This window comes from Hermetia illucens, chromosome 1 (genome assembly GCF_905115235.1).
Source record: "Hermetia illucens chromosome 1, iHerIll2.2.curated.20191125, whole genome shotgun sequence".
Classification (NCBI taxonomy): Eukaryota; Metazoa; Arthropoda; class Insecta; order Diptera; family Stratiomyidae; genus Hermetia; species Hermetia illucens.
In genome coordinates, this window is record NC_051849.1 from 42,504,852 (window position 1) to 42,531,221 (window position 26,370).

General features: G+C 44.2%; 1 protein-coding gene across 1 annotated transcript; it reads right to left on the bottom strand.

Moving 5' to 3' along the window:
• Window positions 1–1,398: 1,398 nt before the first annotated feature.
• LOC119646614 (vigilin) lies at window positions 1,399–15,888 on the bottom strand. Its single transcript, XM_038047119.1, has 6 exons — window positions 15,849–15,888; window positions 15,239–15,321; window positions 6,295–6,378; window positions 6,092–6,231; window positions 4,175–6,028; window positions 1,399–4,111 (listed from the first exon to the last, which is right to left on the bottom strand). The coding sequence occupies exons 3-6, from the start codon at window positions 6,326–6,328 to the stop codon at window positions 2,393–2,395; spliced, it is 3,747 nt and encodes a 1,248-aa protein (XP_037903047.1). The 5' UTR covers window positions 6,329–6,378; window positions 15,239–15,321; window positions 15,849–15,888; the 3' UTR covers window positions 1,399–2,392.
• Window positions 15,889–26,370: the final 10,482 nt, after the last annotated feature.

Consider the following 26,370-nt stretch of genomic DNA (forward strand, 5'->3'; position numbering starts at 1 on the left):
ACGACATGACACTACATGGTTTGAACACCGCAAACGATTCCATGGTGGATTTAGTGGTTTTTTTTTTGCAATCTTCAACACATTTTACGTAGAAGACAGGCCTGACGAAACGGAATGTAGAGGGGTTCCCACCGGGCCCGAAACAGAAATTTCAATGAGAACAAGTCGGGAAACCGGAAGCTAGACGCTTCAGATATGAAAGGTTTTGTGTATTTCTTTTATAAAGAGATTTGGGTGTGCATTTGTCCCATTAGCATGTAGCACGTAAAATGTGCATATATTATGTGAAAATAGCCACTTTCAAGTGATATTGACATTCATAGTCCCGAATTCGCAGAGAAGCGACAGCTTTGACCTAGTATTACTTTGTTAGTAATAGTGCGATTTTTACCAAATTTGGCAGAATCATGCTCTATGCTGTAGCCTATATTGTTGCAAAATTTCGTGATTCTAGGGTGAACCTAAGGGGGGTTTTCCTATCAATTACTAAAAATTATAGTAATGTACTATTATTAACTTTATTTGAACAGGTATCGGTATGGAGAGTATTTCGGAGCCTAGGCACCATATAGTGACAGCCCCCTGATTTTTTTCAGATTTTTCGGTCTAGTAGTTTCTGAGAATGGGTTCGTTAAAAAAATGACCACTTTCAACCCCCCGCACCCCTCACCTATACAACAAATGTCAAAACTAAGACTGGCTTCGAAAAGTACTAATCGAGACCTTTAATTTGATACCCCACATAACTATATTTGATGAAAAAAAAATTTACACCCTCCCTTTGCATGTATGGGAACCCCCCCTTAAATTCGTGGTAAAAGGATGTAACTCACTATATGCGTGAGCGTTCACAGTTCCCACCTTTCTACCAAATTTGGTGCCAATCGCTACAACCGTCTCCGAGAAAAATGCGTGTGACGGACAGACAGACAGACGGACAGACAGATAGACAGTAAACCGATTTTAATAAGGTTTTGTTTTACAAACAAAACCTTAAAAAGGGGTGATGAGGGGACGTAATAATTTTCTCCCCCTTGTGCTCAGACTAGAGAGAGGGAACATCCTACGGTACATAATTGATAAAGAGCAATTAATACATTAAGAAAATTTTCCACCATTTCCGAGATGTGAATAATGTGGAAATCTCATAATCATGATATTTAATAAGAGTATGCGGAAATAGATCTCTGAAAATACCCAGAGGTATACCATCACTCCCAACTGAAGTAATTGCACATAAACCAATGTTCATGGAATAAATTTATTTATACGTAAAAAATTTATTATCTAATTGAAACAAACACATATTTTTTTAAATTGCAGTCAAAATTGGAAGATTTCTTGAGTAAAAAAATATTTTAAAACGTTTTAGTGCATAGATTTATACACAACGATCAGTTGAATCAGAATTTTCTTTCCTTTAATAACTATTATAATTTACAAAAAATTAAAATGGTTTTATTATCCTCAACAAATAAATTCAATAACAATTACTATATTTTCTCCCAAAAAGTATTTTCCTCGCTTGGGTTCTGTCTGATTTTTACATGTACTTGTTTATTCACGTTTTTTTCAAGCTCGGGAAAGTTAATTAGCAGCGCATTATCAGTCGCGAGAGAACTCTATTTCCGATAATCAATGGGGTTTCTCAATTTCTTCTCAGACAGAACTTAGAGACGATTAGAAGCGTGCGAAAATTTACATGTGTATGTGTGTTTCGTTCTGCCGTTTTTTTTCATCACACGCTCAATGATCTCTCATCATATACATCCCGAAATGTTGAAAAATGTAACAGAGCGTCATTCTATTCTGATATTACAAACTATGTGTTTCATGTAATCTAAATATTAGCCTTGAAACGATTTCAATATTTTGTAGAGCTTGCAGAGACTTATTATATACTGAATTTATTTAGTAGTTATTGAACTCAGCATTGCGTTCTTTTCTCGTACACGATGCAGAGACATATAGATAAGCAAATTAATTAAATCAAAAGAATAAACTTGAATATTCAAACAAATTTAATTGACCTTTGTTGACTTGATTCCTTGCCGTGTAAAAATTTATTATTAATCAATATTATTAAATCAATTATTTGGCTATCAAATTAATAAATTTGAAAAGAAAATATGACTTTTATATAAATATGCGTAAATAAATTCTCGAGCGCCGGAACGTTCGTTTTTTTCTTCGATTTTCTACACTGAAGAAATTGCACTGAACTCTAAATAAGTAAAAATGTAGTAAAGAATAAGAGACGGCCGATTATTGAAAACGTACATAGCAAAAGTGTTTATCTGAATGATTGCAACAAAGTGATTTCGAACCTGTGTTTCTTGCTCTCCTAGTTCAATCTCAAACAGGAAAGAACACTCTTCGCTTCGCCTAAGTGTTAGCGCCTTTGGCCCCAAGCTGAAGAAATTGGGGTGTTTTCGTTGTTAATGTTATTGGGGATGCCGAAATCGGGGAAGTCTTCATGGGACTGAGTATTCGGTGCGTGTAGACCGTCACCGCTACGCCCGCCGCGGCCGCCAGCGCCACGGCCATGTCCTGACTCCCACGGGGCTCCCTGAACAACAAAACCGCTCTTTCCGGTCTTGTTGAAAGCATGCTCCAGCACCGAGCTGAAATCGTTAGTGTTTGATGGCACGGTATCAACAACATCTTGAAGATATTCCTCTTCTAAGTTCAAGATGTGGTCTTTAGCTTCTAGCACGGCTTCCTCCATGCCAATGATGGTTACAGCGTCGGGGTTCTCGTCGCCTGCTTTCGGGAACTTAATATCCACCTTATAGTCCTCCATGATCTTGCGGATGCTGCGACCTCGTTGTCCGATCAAGCGTGGGTGAACACGACGATCGACGTTGAATACCTCTTCAACTTGTTCGTTTAGCTCGTTGACCATTTTCATGATCTCCTCCTTGGCTTCGTTGGCATTCTTTTCGTAGCCAGTGATCGTTATGGTGCGATCATCGGTATCGTCGCGTTTCGGGAACGAAATATTGACGCTGAAGTCGTTGCGGATTTTATTAACAACAGCACCACGACGGCCAATGATTTTCGGGTGGTATTTAGGATCCACGTCTATTTTCAATTCGAACGAGCGCAGTTCACGATCCTTACGATCGGCCTCGAACTCTTCCACCTGCTTCATAAGAGCTTCCTTTGCTTCTTCGACATTGGCCGGGGTTCCCTTTATTTTGATCACGTCCAACTTTAACTCAGGGGGAGAGAGTTCAACGTGAACATTGTAACGATTCATAAAGTCGCGTACATTGGCGCCCTTTTGTCCAATAATCGACCTATGTAAATCAAAAGGCACGTTCACTTCTGCAGTGATGGGAATAAGATCAATTAGCGCTTGTTTGGCAGCTTCGCATCTTTCCGGACGTCCCGTAATGCGAATAATATCGCGTTGACGCGCAGCTTCTTCACCTCCATTCACCATTCCCTCTGGAGCATCACCAGTCTCACGATCTGGGAATTTGATTTGAACATCAAACTCCGATGTAATTGCTTGGATCTTAGCTCCACGCGAACCCATAATGGTTCTATGATGTTGTTGTGGAATGATGCATTCAATTGTAACCTGCGATTCTAAGTCAGCAACGATCTCCAAAATACGCTGCTTTGCGGCCTCAATACAATCCTTGGCACCTTTGAGTGTGACTCGGTCACTATCGACACCCGATCGTGGGAATGAGATCATCACTCCACCACATTCTTCGCCGATTCGATGCAAAATCTCACCACGTTTGGCGACAAAGTGTTTATGATATTTCGGGTCAACTGAAATCTCGCCCTCAGTCACCTTGTCGATATCCTTAATAATGGTTTCAAGTTGTTCTTTCGCTGCGCGGACGCTCTCTTCTTTGCCCATGATAGTGATGACCTCTTTATCTTCGTCATCTGGCGAAGGGAACATAATACGGGCTCCAGTTGCTTCTCGAATTTTCCGAATAGAAGCACCATTCTTGCCGATCAGGAAACGATGATGCTGTTGCTTGGCACGCACTTCGGCTGTGAACGACATTGCTTGTCGTTCATTGGCAAGTTCCAACAGTTGAGCCTTTGCTTTTTCTACATCGTCCTTGGGGCCGCGAATGGTTACCTAAACAAGCGAATCATGTACACAACGGTCGAGTAATGAGATTTCAGCAAAACTATTACTTACCTTGTCGCTCTTCGACTCTGACGGCGGGAACTTGATTGAAACGCCTCCGCATTCCTCCATTATTGCGGAAATGAGCTTACCACCGGTACCGATAATAGAGTTATAGAATTTCGGTGGGATTTGAACCTCTTCCGTAATAATGTCCGACAATTCATCTTGGATTTTCTGAATGCGATCGCGTGCTTCGAGAACATTTTCTTTTTTGCCTGTTATAACAATTACTTCATTCGTGTCACCCTCGGCTGGCAGATCGATCTTAGTCTGAGTTTCATCACGGATTTTCTTGATTCTGGCACCGCCTTTTCCGATGATAAACTTATGGAACTGCTTGAAGATGGGAACTTCGATACGATGGGACGACTCCTGGATTTCCTTAACTAATTTCATCAAATCCTTATGACATTTGTCCACATCCTCCTTTGGTCCACGCAATTTCACAATATCGACATTTTCATTTTGGCTCGGAATCGTGATTTGGACTTGGCGGTAGCGGTCTTTGATTTCACGAATTTTCTCACCTTTGGCGCCAATAATTTGCCGATACAGGCGGCGATCAATGATCACATCCTTAGCCTTCTCGTTTTCCAGCTTGTCAATTTGTTCTTGAAGCTCAGATTGAGCCTGGGCAACGCCTTCCTTCGGTCCTTCAATTCGAATATTGTTTTGGCCTTCCTTCTCTTCGATGCTGATCGTTACTTTAAGGTCGTCCTTCAAACGATTGATGTTTGCACCACCCTTGCCAATGATATGTTTGTAGTAACTAGGATTAGCCTTGATCACGACAAACGTATAGTTGGTGTTGTAGTCATGCACTACCCCTTCTAAGTAGGCTTGAGCCTTCTCCACAGTTTCTGGTGGACCCTCGAGCTTGATCTCGTCACCCAAGCAATTCACATTCACGTTGGGGTAGTCCTGTTCGAACTCTTTCATGTTCGCTCCCCGTTTGCCAATAATGTATTTGTGAATCCAGTTGGGCACGTGGATCGTAACGGACTTCATTGAATTAGCCTTATGGTAGACCAGATTCAATGCGTTGCCCATAGCTGTTTGAGGACCACGCAGCGTTATCGTTTCGGTGTTAGTATCAGACGGCGGCATTTCTACGGACACTCCTGTGGCTTTCAGAATCTCTTGAATTGTAGAGCCACGTTGTCCGATGATGTAGCGATGCTGCCCTTTTGGTACTTCCACACTTACAGTTGAGCACTTCTTCTCCATTTCTTTGCAAATGTCTTCAATTCGACGTTTAGCAGCCAGTACACTGTCTTTTTCACCAGTGATAGTAATTTCATCTTTGAAAACGGTCTGCGGAGGAACATTGATTTTAGCACCCGTTTCTTCCATCATCTTATTCAAATTCTCATTGAATGGACCCAGGATGAAAGGATGGTAGACCTTAGGAATGGAGATCCGTTCGAACGCCTTCTTCGATTGCTCGTCCGACATTGTACGGATTTCATGTTCGGCTTTCTCGATACCCTCCTTAGTTCCGGTGATAGTGATCGTATCGCTTTCCTCGCTGATGTTTGGAACGTTAATTTTAGTAGCAGTCAGCTTTTCTAGTTCCCTTAGCCGTTCGCCTTTCTTTCCCAAGATAACGCGGTGGTGTTCCTTGGGAATTTCAACTTGCTTACTAGCTTGAGTTTGAAAGTGTACTAGGATCTTGCGACGAGCGTCTAATACTTCATTTTGTTTGCCTTTGACCAAGAACGTGAGAGATTGATCTTTTCCACTTGAAATCTCAATATGCGCACCAGTATCCTTCATGATGAGCTGGCAAATACGAAGTGATTCGCCTTCGCCGAACTTTTCCGAATCGGATGTCTTACGTTCTTCACAAGGTACATGAAAAACCTAGGAATATTTCATTTTTTTAGAATTATCCTATCGAGCAGCAATCGTGAATTATTTCATTACCTGAGTTACTACAGAGCTTCCAACTCTCATATTTTTAGGCGCTGCATTGTTAAGTATGGGTGTTGTGCTCTCGGGTAGAGCTGGGAAAAGATCGTCATAGTTGTAGGTCGCCGCGGTATCTTTAGCCTGAACGTTATCAACTGATAAAGTGAAATATTGCGTTAAAGTGGCGTTTACTCTATGACGTTTTATGGTAAACTTACTTGGGTTCGATTCCTCCATTACTGCTGCTTGCATTACAAAAGAAAAAGAAAAGTCCTTGTTCGTTCCAAGTCGTTACAGTACCACTGAAATTATACGAATTTATCTTAAGTATTGGGTTAAAGGTAAGCAAAAAGTAATCGTCGGGAAAAACAATATCTAAAGGACATAATTTGATGATTGGTTATCAAAGACTTACAAACATTTCTCTCATTAATTTCAGTGACTAGTTTGAAATAATTCTTTAAATTATTACAGAATACAATTGAGCCTAATTATCTTCACTACAATTCTTTTTCATGAAATGCCGAGGTCTGGGCCATCTTGTTTAGCACGATCGGTCGCTCAAAGGACCCCCCACATTCCCGAGCCTGGCTAGCACAGAGGCGTGCAAGAACTTGTCGACCGAGCACTTTGATGAAGCTTCAATCTTTGCGGGCGGACCTTCATGGTCAATTTCACAAATTTTTTTAGGTTTGTGGGATAGTTCTGCCCTCTAGGTCGTTAGGTTGATCGTCTGATCTTCCTACCCAAGTAAGTTCATTACAATTTACAAAAAGTTATTTTTAGGGAGGAAGCTAGTTTTTATCGTGGCGAGTACTGCGGAATTTGGGTCTCCGGGAACTCTTATGTAATCGATCAGAATCAAACTACAGTTGATTTGTGAGTTGCCGCCATCATGGAACCGTACTTCTTTGATGGTGAACCAGCTACTACCAAAGAAGAGAAAGCTAAACATTACGTAACAAACTGGGACGTACATGAATTTTAGGCCAATTTTAGCTCGTCCCTCCCTTACAATACTTCAGATGCATTCCCTCCCCACTGTCGAAAACTTTCTCGAAATCAATAAAAAGCAGATGGCGCAGGCATCCGAACTCCGTATATTTTTCCCACAATGCTCAGCAGAGTGCTGATGTGGTCAGTCAGTATAGGGGACAGGCTGCTTATATTTTCGCTCGATATTATAGCAATTGAAGTAAACAATACATGGGTGCGTGTGATTTAATGATGAAAATTGATATCGTAGTGTTTTCTAAACATATTTTAACAAGGTGCTTACAAACAGTCAAGCTTAATTGAGATAAACGAATCGCTGACCAATATTATCTTTAGGTTGTGTACCAACCTTTATATAGCTGGAAATTCACAATTTCATTTGTTTGAACTATGGAATAATTCCAAAGAAAGAGATTAAGTGAGATCAAATTTCGACATGTTACTTTTCAGATCAAGCAAAGTATGTGTAGCGTAGTTGCAGTGTACGTCAATTTTCGATTCAGTAATAATTAATAAGTGCCCAGATAGCTGAGTGGTTAGAGGATAAGGTTGTCGTACGGAACATCGCTGTTCAAATCTCAATGGTGGCAGTGGGATTTGTTATCGTGACTGGATGTCGGATACCAGTCGACTCGGCTGCGAATGAGTCAAATCAGGGTAATAATCTCGGGCCAGCGCAATGCTGACCACATTGCCTCCTACAAGGTATCGTAATCCTGTAGTGTATTATTACGGTCTTGAATGAAGTGCTCTAACACACTTCAAGGCCCTGATCCAATATGGATTGTTGCGCCAACGATTATTATATAATAATTTGGAATACTTCTTGTATGGCAGTTGGTGGAATATGAGTTACCTGAAAATTTAAAAGAATATACATACACATATGTACATATACGAAAAAAGGGTCTAAAATTGCCGTGATCTAAAGAAGTTATCATATCGAGAAACAAACAATGGAAACTAGTGAACTAAAGATTAGCACCCATTTTGGGTAAAACAGGGGAGAAGCGTTGTCTATGGTATGTACATGTAATTCCCGCTGACGAGAAGTCACTTGCTAAAATTAGCCTGAAAATAGAAGTCCATGAGGAACGACCAAAGAGCTGGCCGAAACAACGATGGATTGATACGCTGGATGGTAACTTGAGTGCCTCGCACTCTATCCAGATCAGACTTTTGACAGGCATTCCCTGGTTTTGCGAGCAGGCATGTTGTTCTAGTAAAAGAGAATTTCCTTATTTACTTTTCGCAATAGAAACCGAGTATACTCCCCTCTTATTTATAGGCATCGTGTTGATCCTGTGAACATCTCGGATAATGGATATTACGATTTGCCCTGCAAGGCTTGAAACTAGAGTTTTCTCGTTGCCGGTAGTTATACTAGCTTCAAATCCATTGAAGAGTCGTTGGTTTTTAGATTAATGTGATGGAGACAAGTTTTATCCACGGTCAGCATACAGGACAAAAATCAATCCTAAAATGCCTCAAGAATTTCACTTGAATTGTCAAATAGCTCTTTTTGTGTTCATCACTGCCTAAAATTCTAGGTAACCAAAGCGTTGACTCCTTTTTCATGTGTAGTTTATTGGTAATAATTCTTTAGGTGTTACCGTGTAAGATCCCTGTACTATACCCTTGGTTAAATGTCTAGCAAATCTTCAGTTAGTTACGGCGAGGCCTACTTTTTGTCTATTCAAGTTATACAATGTGCATATGGCATCTGTATTCCCCATTAACGAGCATGTTCAGACGGTCGAGTTTTTCGCTGTGAACATTATCTAGAAATCCAGCGTAAACAATCAAATCATAATCCCTTCTTCCCGCAGCTATTTAAGACAAATAACAGTTGTCGACGCACGCAGTTTATTGAACGATGAAAATTGATATCGAAGTATACTCTTATATTTTATAGTGTTGAAATGTAAACATACAAGCCCGAGATTGCGGACTTGATGTTATATTGGGATGTTAATAGCCAGTAAAATGCTTCTACATGTAATAATCACTTTCTTGAACAAATATTAAAGACAATCGACCAATGACCAAAAGTAGAAATGTAATAGTCAAATAATTATTCTTTCTCTTCGAAGTAGATTATGAGGCATTCTCATGTTTATGCATTACTTTCATGTTCTCAATGCAGCCTCGGACAGCAATTTGGAATGTGATTGCGGCAAAAGAATTATCGCAATGATCGAGAAGAAATTTCTTAATGAGAAACTTTTTGGATCCGGCGCCGTACCTTATCTACATATAGATAACCATCGGATTATGACGTCTAATAGCAGGAGAGTCAGGCCGCATTTACGATGTGTATAATGAAACGTCACTTAGCAAAAGGAATTTAACGTAAGACTTAGTGACGTATTGGTTTGCGTACACCATTTACGATTGTCGCAAGTTTGCGCAATTGCGTAGAAAAAACAAGATCAGTTTAGCATTTCTTGAATTCCAGTGCATGCCATGTCATTTATACACAAATATATACGCATACAGATTGTCTTAAAATTGATAGACCAGTAGCTTACTCCAAACTACAATTTTTATTTTTCAGTGTAGATATATATTTCGGGAGCAACTTACCACATGTTACAAATCCAGAGACGTGCAAGGTTCTGGAATACTGCACAATAGCTATATATATTACATGCAATTTAGGAATGTTAGTCGCTTTAGACAACCGCAGAAGATAGACCTTATGTTGGAGCTCAACAAATCGAAGGCGGCGGACAAATTCTTAAGTCAAATTGTAAAGTCCTTAGGATAGGAAACGGATGTATGGGTTAGCAGGCGGAGATCACTAGAGGATAGAAGGATAAAGATGAGATCATAATGAAGGAAAAGCAATTCGACCTTATCGAAGTCAGCCGTGAACATTTTACGTCTATCAGTTGAGACTGCACTCAAATTATTGGCAGCAGAGACAGGTAGGTATGACCGCATCTACGCTATGCAGTGCGACACTCACTCGACTACAACTGCTGCGACGCGGCATGTCCACATTTCACTAGCGCGGCAGCCAAATGCATAATTTGACATTTATACAAAATCATCAAGAATATTTTAGCATAGAGTGCAGCTCGTGCCCGCACGCGTCGCGCAGCGTAAATTTCGTACCTCAAGAATAGGCTGGGTTACGTGCCGGCTTATGAATGAAGGCAATGAAGGATATACAGAGCGGAAGGCCATATCAGCAAGGACCGTGGAGCTGGCTCAAATTGCTTTCTGTGCAAAGGGAAGGAGGTTGTGGATTATCAGCATGTGCCGGGAGTACAGGAAAGCCCTCAACGCAAATCGCAGATGAGGTGGATATAAATCAATCTCAGGCACTGCTAGGCGGTGCAGAACCTACTCTCGCAAATCATCCGCGAGAGAAACATCGTTGTGACTATATATAGTGAATGGAGCCCCCGAATAACGAATGCCAGAGCACATGTTCTACTCGAAGCATTCGCGGAGCTGTACGTGGTAGTCGCGAATGTCATGACCTCATACATTTTCAGAGGAAGGAGCCTGAGGTCTATAGTGGACTTGACATATGTGAACGCCACTTTAGACAGTAGAGTTACTTGGCAAGTCAGTGGGGGGTATACTTACAGTGACCACCAGGCAATTTGCATGGAAATCAATGGCAAATCGAGCTCGCCGCTGGCGGTTAGTTGTCCGGATGGAAGGCGAACACTTTTCAGGGGGACACGTTTTCTGCGGCGCGAAAGCTCGACACAAGAAACCATTCTGAGAAGTAAAAACCGGTTCAAACAACGGATTCATATGATCTGCCCGCGCCTCCCGAAAGAGATTATTAGTACTCTACTTCCGCACCACTCAACAGCGAAAGGCAAACAATGGTCCAAATTAGCGAACGCGTAATACCTCCAGTAACTGAGAAGAAATTGCGGGAAATATGTGGTAGCTTAGATAACAACAAAGTCTCAGACTTGAATGGAAGAACTTTGAAGCTGGCAGTGAAAACCTGGCCTGCCTCTTAAAAGAAGGAATATTCCCTGCTTAATGGAAAAAGCAAAAGTTGATGTTGTTTCCCAAACCCAATAAGCCACCTGGAGATGCCGCATCATGTCGGCCGATCTGCCTGTTGAGAACAACGCGGAAGATGACAGAGAGATTCATCTGCAATATCGTCGAGAGCAGCAATGACTTGTCGGCGCGCTCATTCTACGAAGAATGCAATAGGTATGGTTGTGTACATATCTGACAAAAAGCCCGCTCATTTATGGTGGCTGCTGTTATGTGTTTTTATTGGATCTTAAAAATACATCCCACTCCGCCAACTAGAACCAAATTAAAGAGGCGTTGGTTCATATGGATGTTCCCGAATATTTAATGAATCTGAATCTGGTATGAAGCAAAGCAGTATGTTTGGAAGTAAGCCAATAGCGAAATATATGCAATATCAGGAATGATGGTTAGAACCAAAATGTGTAGATTGGTATTAAATACAAGAATCGTTATTGTATGGTGCCCCACGCACCTCTCTAATAGGTGAACCTTACCTGCTCGACCAATTCAACTGTTGAATCATGTTCAACAGATCGGCATCACAATTGATGCTAAATTATATCTTAAGACATCTCGTATTCTCTAAGAAACATTATATCACAAAATCTATCATAAAAATCCAAATTGCATGAACGAATTGATTAATAACGTAATTATTAGAATATTTTATTTTACGATAAAATCTGTGTTGATCCAATCCTCGATTCCTTAATCGAACTTTTCCAGTCTCCAAATATTAAACAATAATAACCAAATAGCCATGGCCGAAGCGATAATAAAGGAGCAGACGGACATTGCTAAACAGGTGGAGGTTCTGGAAAGAAATTACAGGAAGGATGAACCATCTTAGAGATCAGCCGAGTATTTAGCAAAAAAACGCGAGAGACTTCCAAGACCTGATGACGATGTTCAGGGCGAATCATCGGAAGGTGCTCGGTCTCCTCAAGCCAGACGATCCGTATTTTGGCGTACAGGAGATGGAGGCGAAGTTTGGAGCGATCAGGGCATTAATCGAGAGCGATCAAGCTTAGATCGGCAGGAGAAGAGGATGGTGGTCAGACTGGGATGTCATCCGGCACATCAGTATCCAAATGCCGTTTTTTATGGCGTGACTAAGGAATGGTGCCAGTTCATAGAGCTTTTTAAAGCCGTGATAGGCAGCAATACATCGATTGGACACATACATAAATTACAATACTTGCTGGGATATCTGCGAGGGGAGGCAAAAGAAGCCGTATCGCACTTGCAGCTGTCTAGCAGTAGTTACGAGTCCGCACCGTCAAGCTGCTTGTGAGTATGTGGCGCGGCAGGATTCGCGGCATTCGAAATTTATTTCGAATGTTGCGAATGTGAGCGGTCAGATGACGCCAACGCCGCTCTCCACACATTTTTGGAACTCGCCACAGGAGTGGAGAGCAGGCGAAAAGAGTGCCATGAGTTGGCGGCAGAATGACAGGGAAAAAAATTGCTATACTTTCTGGCTTTGAATTACGAGTTTTGAAACTTATGTTAAAAAATCTATAAAAGTTTGAAGCGAGCCGTTTTAGTCTTTGTGGCAGTTTTTCAAGAAGACATTTGCAGGGGCGCTTTTCGAAGTCCTTTAACCTAGCACTTGCTAGGTTAGGTTGAGTGCTTGTTTTACGACCTACGGCTTTTGGTTTAGTTTGGCGAAACGTCTTTCAGAAGTTGCTGGATTTTATCTTCAGTCGTATCTAGTGAAGATAAGGTATATGCAGTGGATAGTATTTCGATAAGTACGAAACTAAAAGTACATGGACGCAATCCTCGACGTGAAGAAACTCGGCTACAAATCTACTGACGACGTAATAGCAATGTATAACACTATACGAAACTGCTTGGCTGGATTGAGTAACTTGGGGTGCACGACTGCTCATTGGGACCCAATGATAATCATCATCATCATCAAGGGCGCAACAACCGGTATCCAGTCTAGGCCTGCCTTAATAAGGAACTCCAGACATCCCCAATGATAATCCCTATTATAATGTGAAAGTTCGTCAACGATACCCTCTGTGGTTTTGAAGAGGACATCGAGGGTAGCAAGGAGTTACCTCCTGTGGACAAGTTATGCGATCTCCTGAAGAGGTATAAGCTGCTTGTGTCCATCCAAGTCCAACCTTCACCAACTCAGCCCCTGAAGAAAAAAGCGTGTGCGGCCCAAACGAAAGGTGGTTGCAGATATTGCAAAGGAAACACGCGATGTTTTCATGTGACGAGTTCAGAAAGCTGTCTGTCGAGGATAGGAACCACTTCGTAAGGCAGTCTAAGGTATGCCGAAAGTGTCTATGACATAACGATTCACGGAAGTGTAAGAGTAAAGCGATGTTTGGAGTGCAATAAAGAACACCATACCATGCTAGATTAAAACCTCTTTTGCTTGGCCTAAGTACGAACATATAAAAGTACATACATATTATGTAGTACTTTTCTGTCACATATTGTGATACTAATATTTTTGGCTTCTGACAACTCTGGTTTGTAATCATATTTTGCTATTCAAAAAGACATTATTTTCCTAGATTGCCTACGCTGGAAGAGAACAGTCAATGGTGCCTTCTATTGCATTTTCACGAATGTGAAGGCTGCTTATCGGAGCAAGAGGGGGATTACAATCTGCCAGGGTTGAACCCTCGTCATAACTTTCTATGTAGAAAATAATAAAAATTTTACTTCACCTCACACGATAATAAGTTCAGGGACACATAAAAAATAACACCAAAGTGGAAATGCAAAATCATGTTCAGAAAAGGCTTTTTAATTGGAAGATTGATTTTGTATTTGCCTTCGAGATAGTCATGAGCCCTACATGCAATGAAGGGCAAGCAGAAAACATCAATAGTTTGCATTTTCGGTGTTTTTTTATTCAAAGCTTCGCCGCTAAGCACAGAGAAGAATCAAGCGAAATTCCACTGCATATTACCAGTCAACAATTTGATTAGTTCACGCCATGATTCGAATTCCCAGACCTATGGATCATTCCAATGAAACTCTGTAATCTATCGGAGAAAGATGCTTTGCTCCAATTAGTGAAATGCCGTTTGAAGCAAGTTTTCATCGCATAACTCACTTACAAGCAATTCCAATGCGTTTCTCCATTAATCGCATTTCGATGTGGTTTCGTTTAGTTAGCATATATGAAGTGGTATCAGCCATAGTAACTGGGCAGGCATCGTTCTCTTATCTACCCAACGATCTTGAACTATTTTCGGCGACATGAGAAGATTGCACAGCCGCTTCTGCCCACACATGTAAACGGAGCTTGCACTACTTTCCCTGCTGTGGAGGCATGGAACAAACACTAATTGAGCCCTCCGCGCGTGCATGCCTATTGCACCGGAGCTGGGTGATTTGCAGGCATTCAACCTGAGGAGCAGCCGCCTCAGCTACGTGAGAGACATCGGCTAGAAAACCTGAAAATCATGCTCTTATCTCCGACCGCCGTGCCAATCGGTTATGGTGAACTCGTTTCCTAACCATGAAAATATGCGACAATCTCGACAACTCAGTGTTACATAAAAAGCCATCACTCAGCTGCCATCCGCAAACGGACCCATCATCTTCACTTGCAGCTCACAGAGATGATTTCGCTGCGGAAAATTGACCATTCATCAGTAACACGTGGCAAAGACAACCCACACATAGAAAGCAGGCCCCACACTTCTGTACGGCTCTGGTGATAACGAGCTCGAGCGCCGTATGAAAAGTTGGCCGGCAATCATGTCGCGAATCGAACCGGAAGCGCGGCCGCCCGGGCTCGTGCACCGCTCTCTGCTACTCGCCGAAGAAAGTCCGACGAGGTAGGAATCCGGCGACCAGGTTCCATCTGGAGCCGCACGATCAGCAGGGGAGCTACCGCGGCGAAAGAACTGTCACACGCGATGTGTGAAAGGATGCCCTTTTGCAGACGTGTCGCTAGAGCGAAGTGGCTAGCGCCGCGCCAGCAAAGCGCCTCGGACCCGACAGAGACGGCGAATGATGTTTTGACATTTCACGGAGCAGTGACGAGCTCGCCTTTCGGGCGCAAGTTTTCCCTACTTTCCTCCCTATTTCCACTAACGACACCGCAAAGCCGTCTAACTTTCCCAGGTAGGGCTTCACTTCAAAACAACTCGCAAGCATACTTACTGTACTGCAATCCAAGAGATCCGGCCTTAATTTCGTGCTGCAGTTGAACACTCCAGTTTGACGAACTTGGCGTGTCTTTTTATCTGAAAAATGCAGTAAAACAAGTTAGGAAAATGATAAAGCGCTATCTGCGGTTTGCGTCGTTGACACGAAGCCACGGACAAGCAATTAGCCCAGGGAAAAGGGCAGCGAACGACACAAGTGTGGTAGTCTCGGCTCAATCAATCGCCCCTAGACATTCCGTATTTCGAGCGTAAATCCTGTTCGCGACGCGCCGTTCGACACATCCACTGTAACATGCGTAATTTTACTAATTTTAACTGCTCTGCACGACACATATGACACGCATATCACTCAACTCATGCCAACCCGGACGGACGGACCAACGTACGGCGTGAATGGAAAGAGCAAAAATTTGGCAGATGACATTCTAATCTTGCTTGCAACGCGATTTCACTGGCAAGCACAGAAATACACGCGAACTTTCATAACTATAGCGTGCGCACGATTGAACTGGGACTACACTTGTCTCGTTTGCAGAAAATATTTTGCCGTAATGGAAATTCCTGAATGAAAACTTTCCATGCCGACAAAAGAACTGCGTACATACCGACTTCCAAGTATTAAATGTCTAGTCGACGACGACACGGCGAGATTTCAAGATACGTCGGCGGATGATTGCGGTGAAGTTGGCTGCATTTAAGAAATGCTCTTTGGTAGACTGACCAGCAGATGTGCCTGCAAATTGTCTAATTATGACGAATTTTCATTCAAAATCATTTACAACCAATGAAGAAAAATTATTTCGTCTGAGCAAGCTACATACAAGACGGAAAATTTGAGAAAGAATACTATTTCTCTCATTTAGAATTTTAGCTCTTTCCAGACGACGGCGGTGGTTTAGATATTTGCTGAAATTTTACTATCATATCTGATGTGCTTATTTAGTAAGTCTGGCGGCGACATCTGTTATCTTATAGATTCGTAGATACAGTTTAGTTTGATTTGGGAGTGTGTCCGTACTATATGGGAGCACGTCATCTATCTGAGCCCAAATCAATCCCTTCATAAACTTGGAACAGAAAGGCGATAGGGCGATTGCGGGTATGCCGTAGTCATCCTAAAAGTCGGAAGGCTTCTGGACGGAATTTTCTAGTCAAACCATGTAGCTCCTGGTTCAAATGCACTTTCCCGCCAGCGAGGAGGACTGGGAGGCAGAACCTTGCTTGCAGGGTTTACGGCCACCCCAGCTGTGCGAGACTATCAAATCGGTAATTACCGAGGATAATATCGGCTGGGCTATATATAAACAGCTTGTCCAGGCCCAGATGGCATAATGCCAATCATGCTACAGAAGCAGCAGGAAAGGGTTGTGCCGTGGCTTGTTGAAATTTACCGGAGTTGCATTTCTTTAGGATACGTACCGTAGTTCTGGAGATGCGTACGAGTGGTTTTCATACCGAAAGCGGGCAGGCCCGGTCATGAGCCCGCGAAGGACTTTCGACCAATCAGCCCGACCTCTTACGTGCTGAAGACTCTAGAGCGCGCCCTGTACATCCACGTAAGGACGATTATGGAGAGAGGTTTCCGGCCGAGGATGGATGTACACCGCTGCAGTGCGTCCGATCCTAACGTATTGCTCTATTGTATGGTGCCAGGCTTTGAGTAAAAAATACAATAGAATTCAAAGAGCCGCGTGTTCAGGTGCTACTGGGCCTCTGTAGTCGTGCCCGGCAGATGCTCTCAATGCATTCCTGCATCTCCTCCCCTTAAACCTCCACATTAACTACGTTGCAGCGTGCAGTGCCGTCAGACTACGTGAGTCCGGATGGTGGGCAGCGAAGTCCTACGCAACAGCAACATCCTAGACGAAGTACCTCGGGAAATCTGGCATTCTCCATGGATTATTCCACACGCAAGCAGAACTTCAGGAGAAATTTTGCTGTGGCCTTTCCAATCCGGGCAAAGTGGAAGACCGGCGGCGTGTTGTAAAGTTATGACTCAGTATTCTTTACCGATGGATCAAAGATGGCCTGTGGAGTCGGCGCGGGGGTTTTCTCGAATACACACAGTGTATCCAAGTCGTATGGTCCTCCAGGTTTCGCTAGTGTATTCCAAGCGGAAGTACTGGCGATATTGGAAGTCTGAGTCATTTTGACCGACAGCCAAGCGGCCATCAAGGCCTTCTACTCAGCGACGACATCTTCCAGGCTGGTGGGGCAGTGCAGAGACGCGCTGAACCGTCTGGGCGGCACGCTCAGGGTCACCCTCCTCTGGGTTCCCGGGCATAGGAACATAGCGGGAATGAGCGGGCTGACGGATGGCCATACATGCTCAAGGTCCTCTGGGACTCCTTCGCAGTTTGGACAATCGGGTGAGGTGTCCAGTTTAAACTTGTGCAGGCACTGACGATATCTTCCATGCCCGTGAGAAACTGGTAAAATTATAGTTGATTTCATTATGTCATCTCTCCAGCCACTCCTTGATGGGAGGGTGAGCCTGTGAGTACATCGGCTCTTTCCCAAGAGTTCCCAACGCTCTTACCATCTACATACAGATTTCTCTCTTTCGGCGTTCTTCATCTGCGTTAAGGGAGAGGTAGGCTTCGCATTGTATATGTTTGCCATTTCATCGGCCAAAATGTCAATCGGCATCATTCCCGAGATGACGAATACTGCATCATCTGAGGCAATCCTGAAGGCAGAGCACGACAGCTTTAGGGCTGTCGTCCTGTAGACTCTACTCAGTTTATTAGTGTTAACTGACGCTTGTGACATCTATCTCCAAACTGGAGTCGTATAGAGCATGATTGCTGGCTATAAGCAACCTAAAAGCATACTGTTGTCCTCCCACGTTCGGCATCATCCTTCTCAGGGTCATACTTGTAGTGAATGCGTTGTCGCAGTCATACTGCACATGTTGCCTGTAACTAAGCTTTCCGTCTATAGACGTGATTATAATCACTGCCAAGTATTTAATGGCGGGCCTAGAAGTGATGATATGGTTTCCAATTTGAATGCGGGCGTTATTTATTTTAGGGCCCTTGGTAATGAGGACCGCTTCCATTTTGTGATGTTTCTTCGAGATGTTTTGCGACCACAATCAGTGCAATGTCGTTGGCCCAGCCCACCACCGTGGATTCTTCCGGAAGGGGAAGATTAGGTACAACGTTGTACATGATGTTCTACAGTATTGACCCAGTACAGAGCCTTGCAGGAGACAATGTACTCCTGGCGTCCGTCATCGGTAACATACCAAAACTTGTTTTCTTTTGGGAATATCAATACTATTATTGACTTAATGTGAGCAGATATCAATATGGGGAGTATTTTGAGGCCTGGACACCATATAGAGGCAGCTTCATGTTTTTTTTTTCAATTTTTTTGGCTGGGTAGTTTCTGAGAATGGGTCCGTTAAAGAAATCATCATTTTCCACCCCTCCCAGTCCCTGCCTTTCTAACAAATGCCAAAACTAAGACCGGCTTCGAAAAGTACTAACAGAGATCTTTATATCAACGTAGAAGGATATCACTCACCGCATGTTTGGGTATTCACAGTTCCCACCTTGTCACCAAATTTTGTGTCAATCGGTATAGCCGTTTCTGAGAAAAGTGCGTGTGACAGACTGACAGACACCGATCGATTTGCCACAGAGCGAGACCAACGGTTCAGAGGGCAATAGGTAGGATCGATTAAGGGCAAAAGGAGCATGCCTATAGGGAAGCTCGCAAGAACCTCAAGCTCGTCATCCAGCGGAGTAAGAGGGAATATCTTAAGGAGCTCTGTTTGAAAGCGGACATAAATCCGTGGGGTAGCGCCTATAAAATCGTGACAGGACGATTCAGAGGCCGATCATCTCCGCAGATCACGTGCTCTATGCTCTTGATGAAAATAATCCAGGGGTTATTTCCCCAGCAAGAGGGGGTGCTGACATCTTTCAGCGTCCTCTGAATGAAACGCCGATTCCACTAGTCACAGGACAAGCTGCTGGAGCAAAGCCCAGGGTTTGGATGGCATACCGAATAAGCCCCTCAAACTTGCCGTCAAATGCAGACCGGATATGTTCGCTGAGCTGTTCGAAACGTGCATGTCCAAGCTGGCAAACCTTCAGGAGAACCGTCCTCCTATAGACCCATATGTCTTCTAGACACTATGGGGAGCGGGTTATTTATAATAGATTACTCCCAGTCGTCGAGATTCAAGGTGACCTTTCAGATAGGCAGTATGGATTCCGTAAAGTCAGATCAACCATTGATGCCATTAAAATGGTTACTGACCTGGCCGAAAATGCAATTCACGGAAGGGGTTGTACCAGAAAATATGGTGTGGTGGTGACTCTGGATGTAAGGAATGCATTCAACTCGGGCAATTGGAACCTTATACGAAAGTCTCTGGCGACGATTGGTGTTTCCACCTACCTCGCCGCTATTATCGATAGCTACTTGAAAGAGCGGACACTTTGGTATAATACCGATGATGGACCTAAGGAGTATGTTCTCTCTGCGGGTGTCCCACAGAGCACTACTGTGGAACATCATGTATAATGATGTGCTTAACCTTCCGGTTCCGGTGGAGGCCACGGTGGTGGGTTACGTCGATGATATAGCACCGGTTGTGGTCGCAAAGCATCTCGAGGATGCTGAGTTGTACTCAAGCGAAGCAATCAGTGTTGTTAAGGCTTGGTTAGAGAGTGCTGGACTGGCGCTCGCCGAGGAAAAGACGGAAGTGGTCCTCATCACTAAACGCCTGCATTAGAATCGGGAATCGTATCATCACTTCCAAGTCCCCACGTACTCAAGGAGGGTGATCAGACCCGAGTCTGCAAGGGACTCATCTGAAGTGGCTCTACCACGAAGCCTAACCGGAGGTTATCTGGTACCATGCGAACCGGGATGGCCCTCTGAGAGCATATGCTCCAGGAGAATTTCTGGAGGATGTGCTCTCGGCCCGCTTATTTGCGGTTGCCCCCTAGTGGGAGTTTCATGGTGGTTGTGGTTATCACTACGTCGCGGGCAGAGATCCTCGGAGCTCGAGCGTGGAGTTGCGCTGTACAACTCGGGTGTCGTACTCCTTAGTTGCGGCAGAGGTGTTAGATAGGCCTCGCATCCACTGGTATGAATGCTGAGCCTGCACTCAGTATAAACCAGGACCGCTATGCTTCCATGGCGGGGCTCTGATTGTGGTCCCAAAATCAATCCGTGTCCGAAGAGGACCGTGGGATTATGCCTTCACGGCAGGTACTCACGTTAAACCCTCAGGACTTTCATCACTTCAAAGCCGGCCGTCAAATACTTGGGGTGATGATAGACGGAAAGCTCAATTTTAAACAGCACACAGAGTATACTTGTAAAGAAGCATCCACCACGAGTATGGCTCTCGCAGGGATGATGCCGAACGTAGGAGGACCGCAGCATACTTGCAGGCTGCTCATAGCCAGGGTGGTGACTTCTATCGTGCTGTATGCAGTACCAGTTTGGGGAAAAGGGCTGGAGGTTTTAGGCAATGCACATAAACTGAATACGGTCTACAGAAGAACAGTCTTAAGATTGTGTTCTGTCTTCAGGAGTGTCTTAGATGATGCAGCGTTCGTCATCTCGGGAATGATGTCGATTGACATCCTGGCAATCGAAATGATGAACATTTATAACATCAGGTCCACCTCTCCCTTATCGCAGCTGAAAAAAGCCGAAAGGGAAAGATCCATAAGCAGATGGCAACAGCGATGGGACCAGCCAGAAAAGGGTCGTTGGACTTACAGGTTGATCCCTTCCAACGGGGAGTGGCTGGAGAGAAAGCATGGCGAAATCAATTATAATCTCACCCAGTTTCTCACTGGCCATGGCAGATACCGTCAATACCTGTACAGTTTTAAATTGGACACCTCACCTAATTGTCCAAACTGCGCACGTATTCTTACAATGTCCTAGGTTTGTGGAAGAAAGGACGAACCTAGAGCAAACTCTAGGTGAAGTGATATCACCGGAAAATTTTGTCCGGAGAATGGTAGCTTGCCAGGAAGACTGGAATGCGATCAATTCTACCATCATCATCAACGGCGCAACAACCGGTATCCGGACTAGGTTTTGCGCCGAGGTCCACCAATTCGATATTCTTAAAAGCTGTCTGGCGTCCTGACCTACGCAATCGCTCCATCTTAGGCAGGGTCCGCCTCGTCTACTTTTTCTACCATAGATATTGTCCTTATAGACTTTCCGGGCTGGATCGTCCTCATCCATACGGATTAAGTGACCCGCCCACCGTAACCTATTGAGCCGGATTTTATCCACAACCGGACGGTCATGGTATCGCTCATAGATTTCGTCGTTATGTAGGCTACGGAATCGTCCATTCTCATGTAGGGGGTCAAAAATTCTTCTGAGGATTCTTCTCTCGAACGCGATCAAGAGTTAGCAATTCTTCCAGCTAAGAACCCAAGTCTCCGAGGAATACATGAGGACCGGCAAGATAATTGTCTTGTACAGTAAGAGCTTTGACCCTATGGTAAGACGTTTCGAGCTGAAATAGGCTCTGTTGGCTGACAACAACCCTGCGCGGATTTCCTCATCGTAACTGTTATCGGTTGTGATTTTCGACCCTAGATAGGAGAAATTGTCAACGGTCTCAAAGTTTAACCAGTGCGGTTTGATGTTGTTGGTTGATTCGTCTTCGGTGCTGACATTGCCACCATATATTTTATCTTGCCTTCATTGATGTGTAGTCCAAGATCTCGCGCCTATTGCCGTCTGCTCGATCTGGATGAAGCCAGTTTGTACGTCTCGAGTGGTTCTTCCCATGATGTCGATGTCTTCAGCATAGGCCAGTAGTTGGGTGGACTTGAAGAGGATCGTACCTCTTGCATTTACCTCAGCATCACGGATCACTTACTCGAGGGTCAGGTTAAAGAGGACGCATGATAGGGCATCCCCTTGTCGTAGACCGTTGTTGATGTCGAATGGTCTTGAGAGGGGACCTGCTGTTTTTATCTGGCCTCGCACATTGGTCAGGGTCAGCCTAGTTATTCTTATCAATTTCGTCATCATCATCATCATCAACGGCGCAACAACCGGTATCCGGTCTAGGCCTGCCTTAATAAGGAACTCCAGACATCCCGGTTTTGCGCCGAGGTCCACCAATTCGATATCCCTAAAAGCTGTCTGGCGTCCTGACCCACGCCATCGCTCCATCTTAGGCAGGGTCTGCCTCGTCTTCTTTTTCTACCATAGATATTGCCCTTATAGACTTTCCGGGCGGGATCATCCTCATCCGTACGGATTAAGTGACCCGCCCACCGTAACCTATTCACCCGGATTTTATCCACAACCGGACGGTCATGGTATCGCTCATAGATTTCGTCGTGCGGTTTGATGTTGTTGGTTGATTCGTCTTCGGTGCTGACGTTACCACCATATATTTTGTCTTGCCTTCATTGATGTGCAGCCCAAGATCTCGCGCCGCCTGCTCGATCTGGATGAAGGCAGTTTATCTGGCCTCGCACATTGGTCAGGGTCAGCTTAGTCAGTCTTATTAATTTCGTCGGGATACCGAATTCTCCCATGGCCGTGTACAGTTTTACCCTGGCTATGCTATCATAGACGGCTTTAAAGTCGATGAACAGATGGTGCAACTGTTGTCCATATTCCAACAGTTTTTCCATCGCTTGCCGCAGAGAGAAAATCTGATCTGTTGCTGATTTGCCTGGAGTGAAGCCTCTTTGGTATGGGCCAATGATGTTCTGGGCGTATGGGGCTATCCGGCCTAGTAAGATAGTGGAGAATATCTCATAGATGGTACTCAGCAACGTGATACCTCTATAATTGCTTCACTGCGTGATATCTCCCTTTTTATGTATGAGACAGATAATGCCTCTTTGCCAGTCGTCGGGCATTGATGCGCTGTCCCACACCTTGAGCACAGGTTGATGAACCACTTGGTGTAATTGGTCGCCTTCATATTTAACCAATTCGGCTGTAATTCCATCGGCTCCTGGCGACTTATGATTTTTTAGCCGATGAATTGCACGGACTGTTTCTCCTAAACTTGGTGGTGGCAGTATTTGTCCGTCGTCTTCAGTTGGCGGGACCTCCAACTCGCCGATGTTCTGGTTGTTCAGTAGCTCATCAAAGTACTCAACCCATCGCTCTAATATGCCCATTCTGTCGGAAATCAGATTTCCCTCTTTGTCTCGGCAGGATGAGCATCGAGGTGTATAAGGTTTCATCTTGTTGACTTGTTGGTAAAACTTCCGCGCCTGGTGCGGTTGCTCCCTGTACTTTTCTAGTTCATAGACTTGTTAGTTCTCCCAGGCTTCCTTTTTCCGTCTGTGAAGTCGCTTCTCCACTCGTCGGAGTTCGTGATAAGTCTTTGCGCGTGCCCGCGTTCTTTGAGAATGCAACATTACTCGGTATGCGGCATTCTTCCATTCCGTTGCTAGCTTACATTCATCGTCAAACCAGCCGTTCCGACTCCTTTTGCGGCTGGGGCCAAGTATGTTTGTGGCCGTATCCATGATAACGTTCTTCAGGTGATTGTGAAGATCATTTGTTGATGCTTCATCTCCAGGTCCTCTGTTGACTGCGGAGATTGCGGCATCCATTTCCCTCTTATAGGTGTCGCGGAGGGTTGTGTTGTGGATGGCTTTAGTGTTCACTCTCACCTGATTCTCAGAGGGGATTCTAGGTGGTATTGTTATTCGAGCTCGGAGCACCATGCCAACGAAATAGTGATCCGAGTCTATATTGGCCCCCCTATATGTTCTGACATTCATCAAGGCTGAGAGGTGGCGGCGTTCGATCAACACGTGGTCAATTTGGTTGAAAGTCTCCCGTCTGGAGAGGCTCACGTATGTTTGTGGACCGCTTTCCGCGCAAACTAGGTACTTCCAACAACCATTTCGTGTGACCCTGCTAATTGAATAATCCGCAGTCCGTTATTATTTGTGTTTTCGTGTAAGCTATGGGAGTCAACGTATCGCCTGAATATGGGCTCCTTCCCTACTTGGTTGTTAAAATCCCCAAGTATGATTTTGATATCACATCTGGGACAGGCTTCGAGGGTTCGTTCTATTGCCTCGTAGAAGGTATCCTTCTCCGACTCTGCAGTCTCCTCTGTAAGGGCGTGAACGTTAATGAGGCTTATATTTCTAACCTTGCCACGCAAGCGCAGAGTGCATAGTCGTTCGCTTATGTTTTCAAAGCCGATAACAGCAGGTTTCATTTTTTGGCTGACTAAGAAACCTACTCCGAGCACATGGTTTACTGGATGGCCACTATAATATATGGTGTAGCGGCTCTTCTCCAGGAAACCGGTCCCTGCCCAACGCATCTCCTGTAACGCTGTTACATCAGCCCTATATTGGGACAGGCTATCGGCTAGCTGCTCAGTAGCATTTGGTCTGTACAGGGAGCGCACCTTCCATGAGAAAATGCGCAAATCGTTAATCTGTTGTCGTTGCTGGGTTCGTCATTGTAAGATCCATCCTGTCTGAGGCTCCTTTCGTGGCTTCGTAACATCGGTTTTCCGTGTAGGGTTGTCAGCCTAGGTTGTGGATAAAATTCGGCTCAACAGATTGCGGTGGGTGGGTCACCTAACCCGTATGGATGAGGATGATCCAGCTCGGAAAGTCTATAAGGGGCTGCGGTAGAAAAAGAAAAAGTAGATCCTGCCTGAGATGGAGCGATGGCATAGGTCAGGACGCCAGACGGCTATTAGGGATATCGAATTTATGAACCTAGGCGTAAAACTGGGATGTTTGGAGTTCTTAAGGCAGGCCTAGACCGTATACCGATTTTTGCGCCGTTGATAATGATGATGAAGAAACCTACTCCGAGCACATGGTTTACTGGATGGCCGCTAAAATATATGGTGTAATGGCTCTTCTCCAGCAGCGCAACTCTTGCAGCGCTGTTACATCAGCCTTATATTGGAACAGGGTATCGGCTAGTTGCTCAGCAACATAGGGTCTGTACAGGCAGCGCACGTTCTATAAGAAAATGCGCAAATCGTTATTCCGTTGTCGTTGCCAGGTTCGTCGTCGTGAAGCCCATCCTGTCCGAGGCTCCTTCTGTGCTTCGTAATATCGGTTTTCCGTGTAGGGTTGTCATCCCTACACAACCTCCAACCTGGAGGACCAGTTGGTACATTTGGTCCCGTTTTTAGGCGTGGGAGACTCGTCTTCATCCTTCTCCGTCTGCAGTTTTTCATAAAGAAAGAACTCCAAGCGATCACCACGTGGAGGTGGAGATAGGGTTTCGTAGTAGAGCTGTTGGTATTGGTTCAGCAGGCGTTTCTCAGGTGTTATACTCCATCGTGGGTACCAATCTACGTTTCGCCCTGGGAACTATACTACCCTTTAACCTTTTATCAATTCTATGATCTCAGTAATCCAGGATAAACTGCGAGAAGAAGTGAGGAAGGCGCGGTTACGAACCCTGCGGGTAGACGGAAGGAGACCTAGCTAAAGTAAGGTAATCCCCCCCCCCCCCCCCTAAAGGTGGTTCCACGGTGTAGGGGGGAGTTGGGGGTGGTTTTAGTGGGTAAAAATCCCACACTCTGGCGTGCCCAGGCCAGAGTCGTTTGAAGATTTTCACCTTCTCAAAAAAAAAAGAAAAAAAGACAGACAGACATTGAACCGATTTTAATAAGGTTTTGTTTTGCAAACAAAACCTTAAAAATGAATATACAAAAACAGTCAAAGAGATATAACCCGTTTAAGCACCAATTTCGGCCAAGATGGATCCAAGAATATCTAACTCAAAACATTATTTTTAAATGTGAAACCAGGCGCAATGGTTACTGTACAAGATGGGAACGCCCCAATTTCGAATTGGCTGTTAGAGAGAATTTCGGAAGTTCATGGGGGAAGCGGGGGAGCTCTCCAACGCCCAATCGATGTACATACTAACTTTTCCGATTGCCATGTGAGTGAGTTTTTAATTTCACAGATTGTCGGCATTTCACTCATTTGTGGAGGGTCCTTGCTCGTTGCTGGAAATCGGAGGTGAATAATTCAAAACACGCATCCATGGTTTCAAGAGAAGCCACTTTTATTTTTCCTTATTTCAAAATTTGTAAAGATATTTTCCACAATAATATTTTAAAATGTTCTCAATACAATTATACATAATTCATAAATA

Bases quoted from the DNA above. Each gene is read 5' to 3' on its own strand.
- LOC119646614 (XM_038047119.1), bottom strand. From the start codon at position 6,328: ATGCAAGCAGCAGTAATGGAGGAATCGAACCCAA. The intron at 6,232-6,294 runs GTAAGTTTACCA...TCACTTTATCAG, and splicing joins AATGGAGGAATCGAACCCAA to TTGATAACGTTCAGGCTAAA. The intron at 4,112-4,174 runs GTAAGTAATAGT...TCGCTTGTTTAG, and splicing joins CAGAGTCGAAGAGCGACAAG to GTAACCATTCGCGGCCCCAA.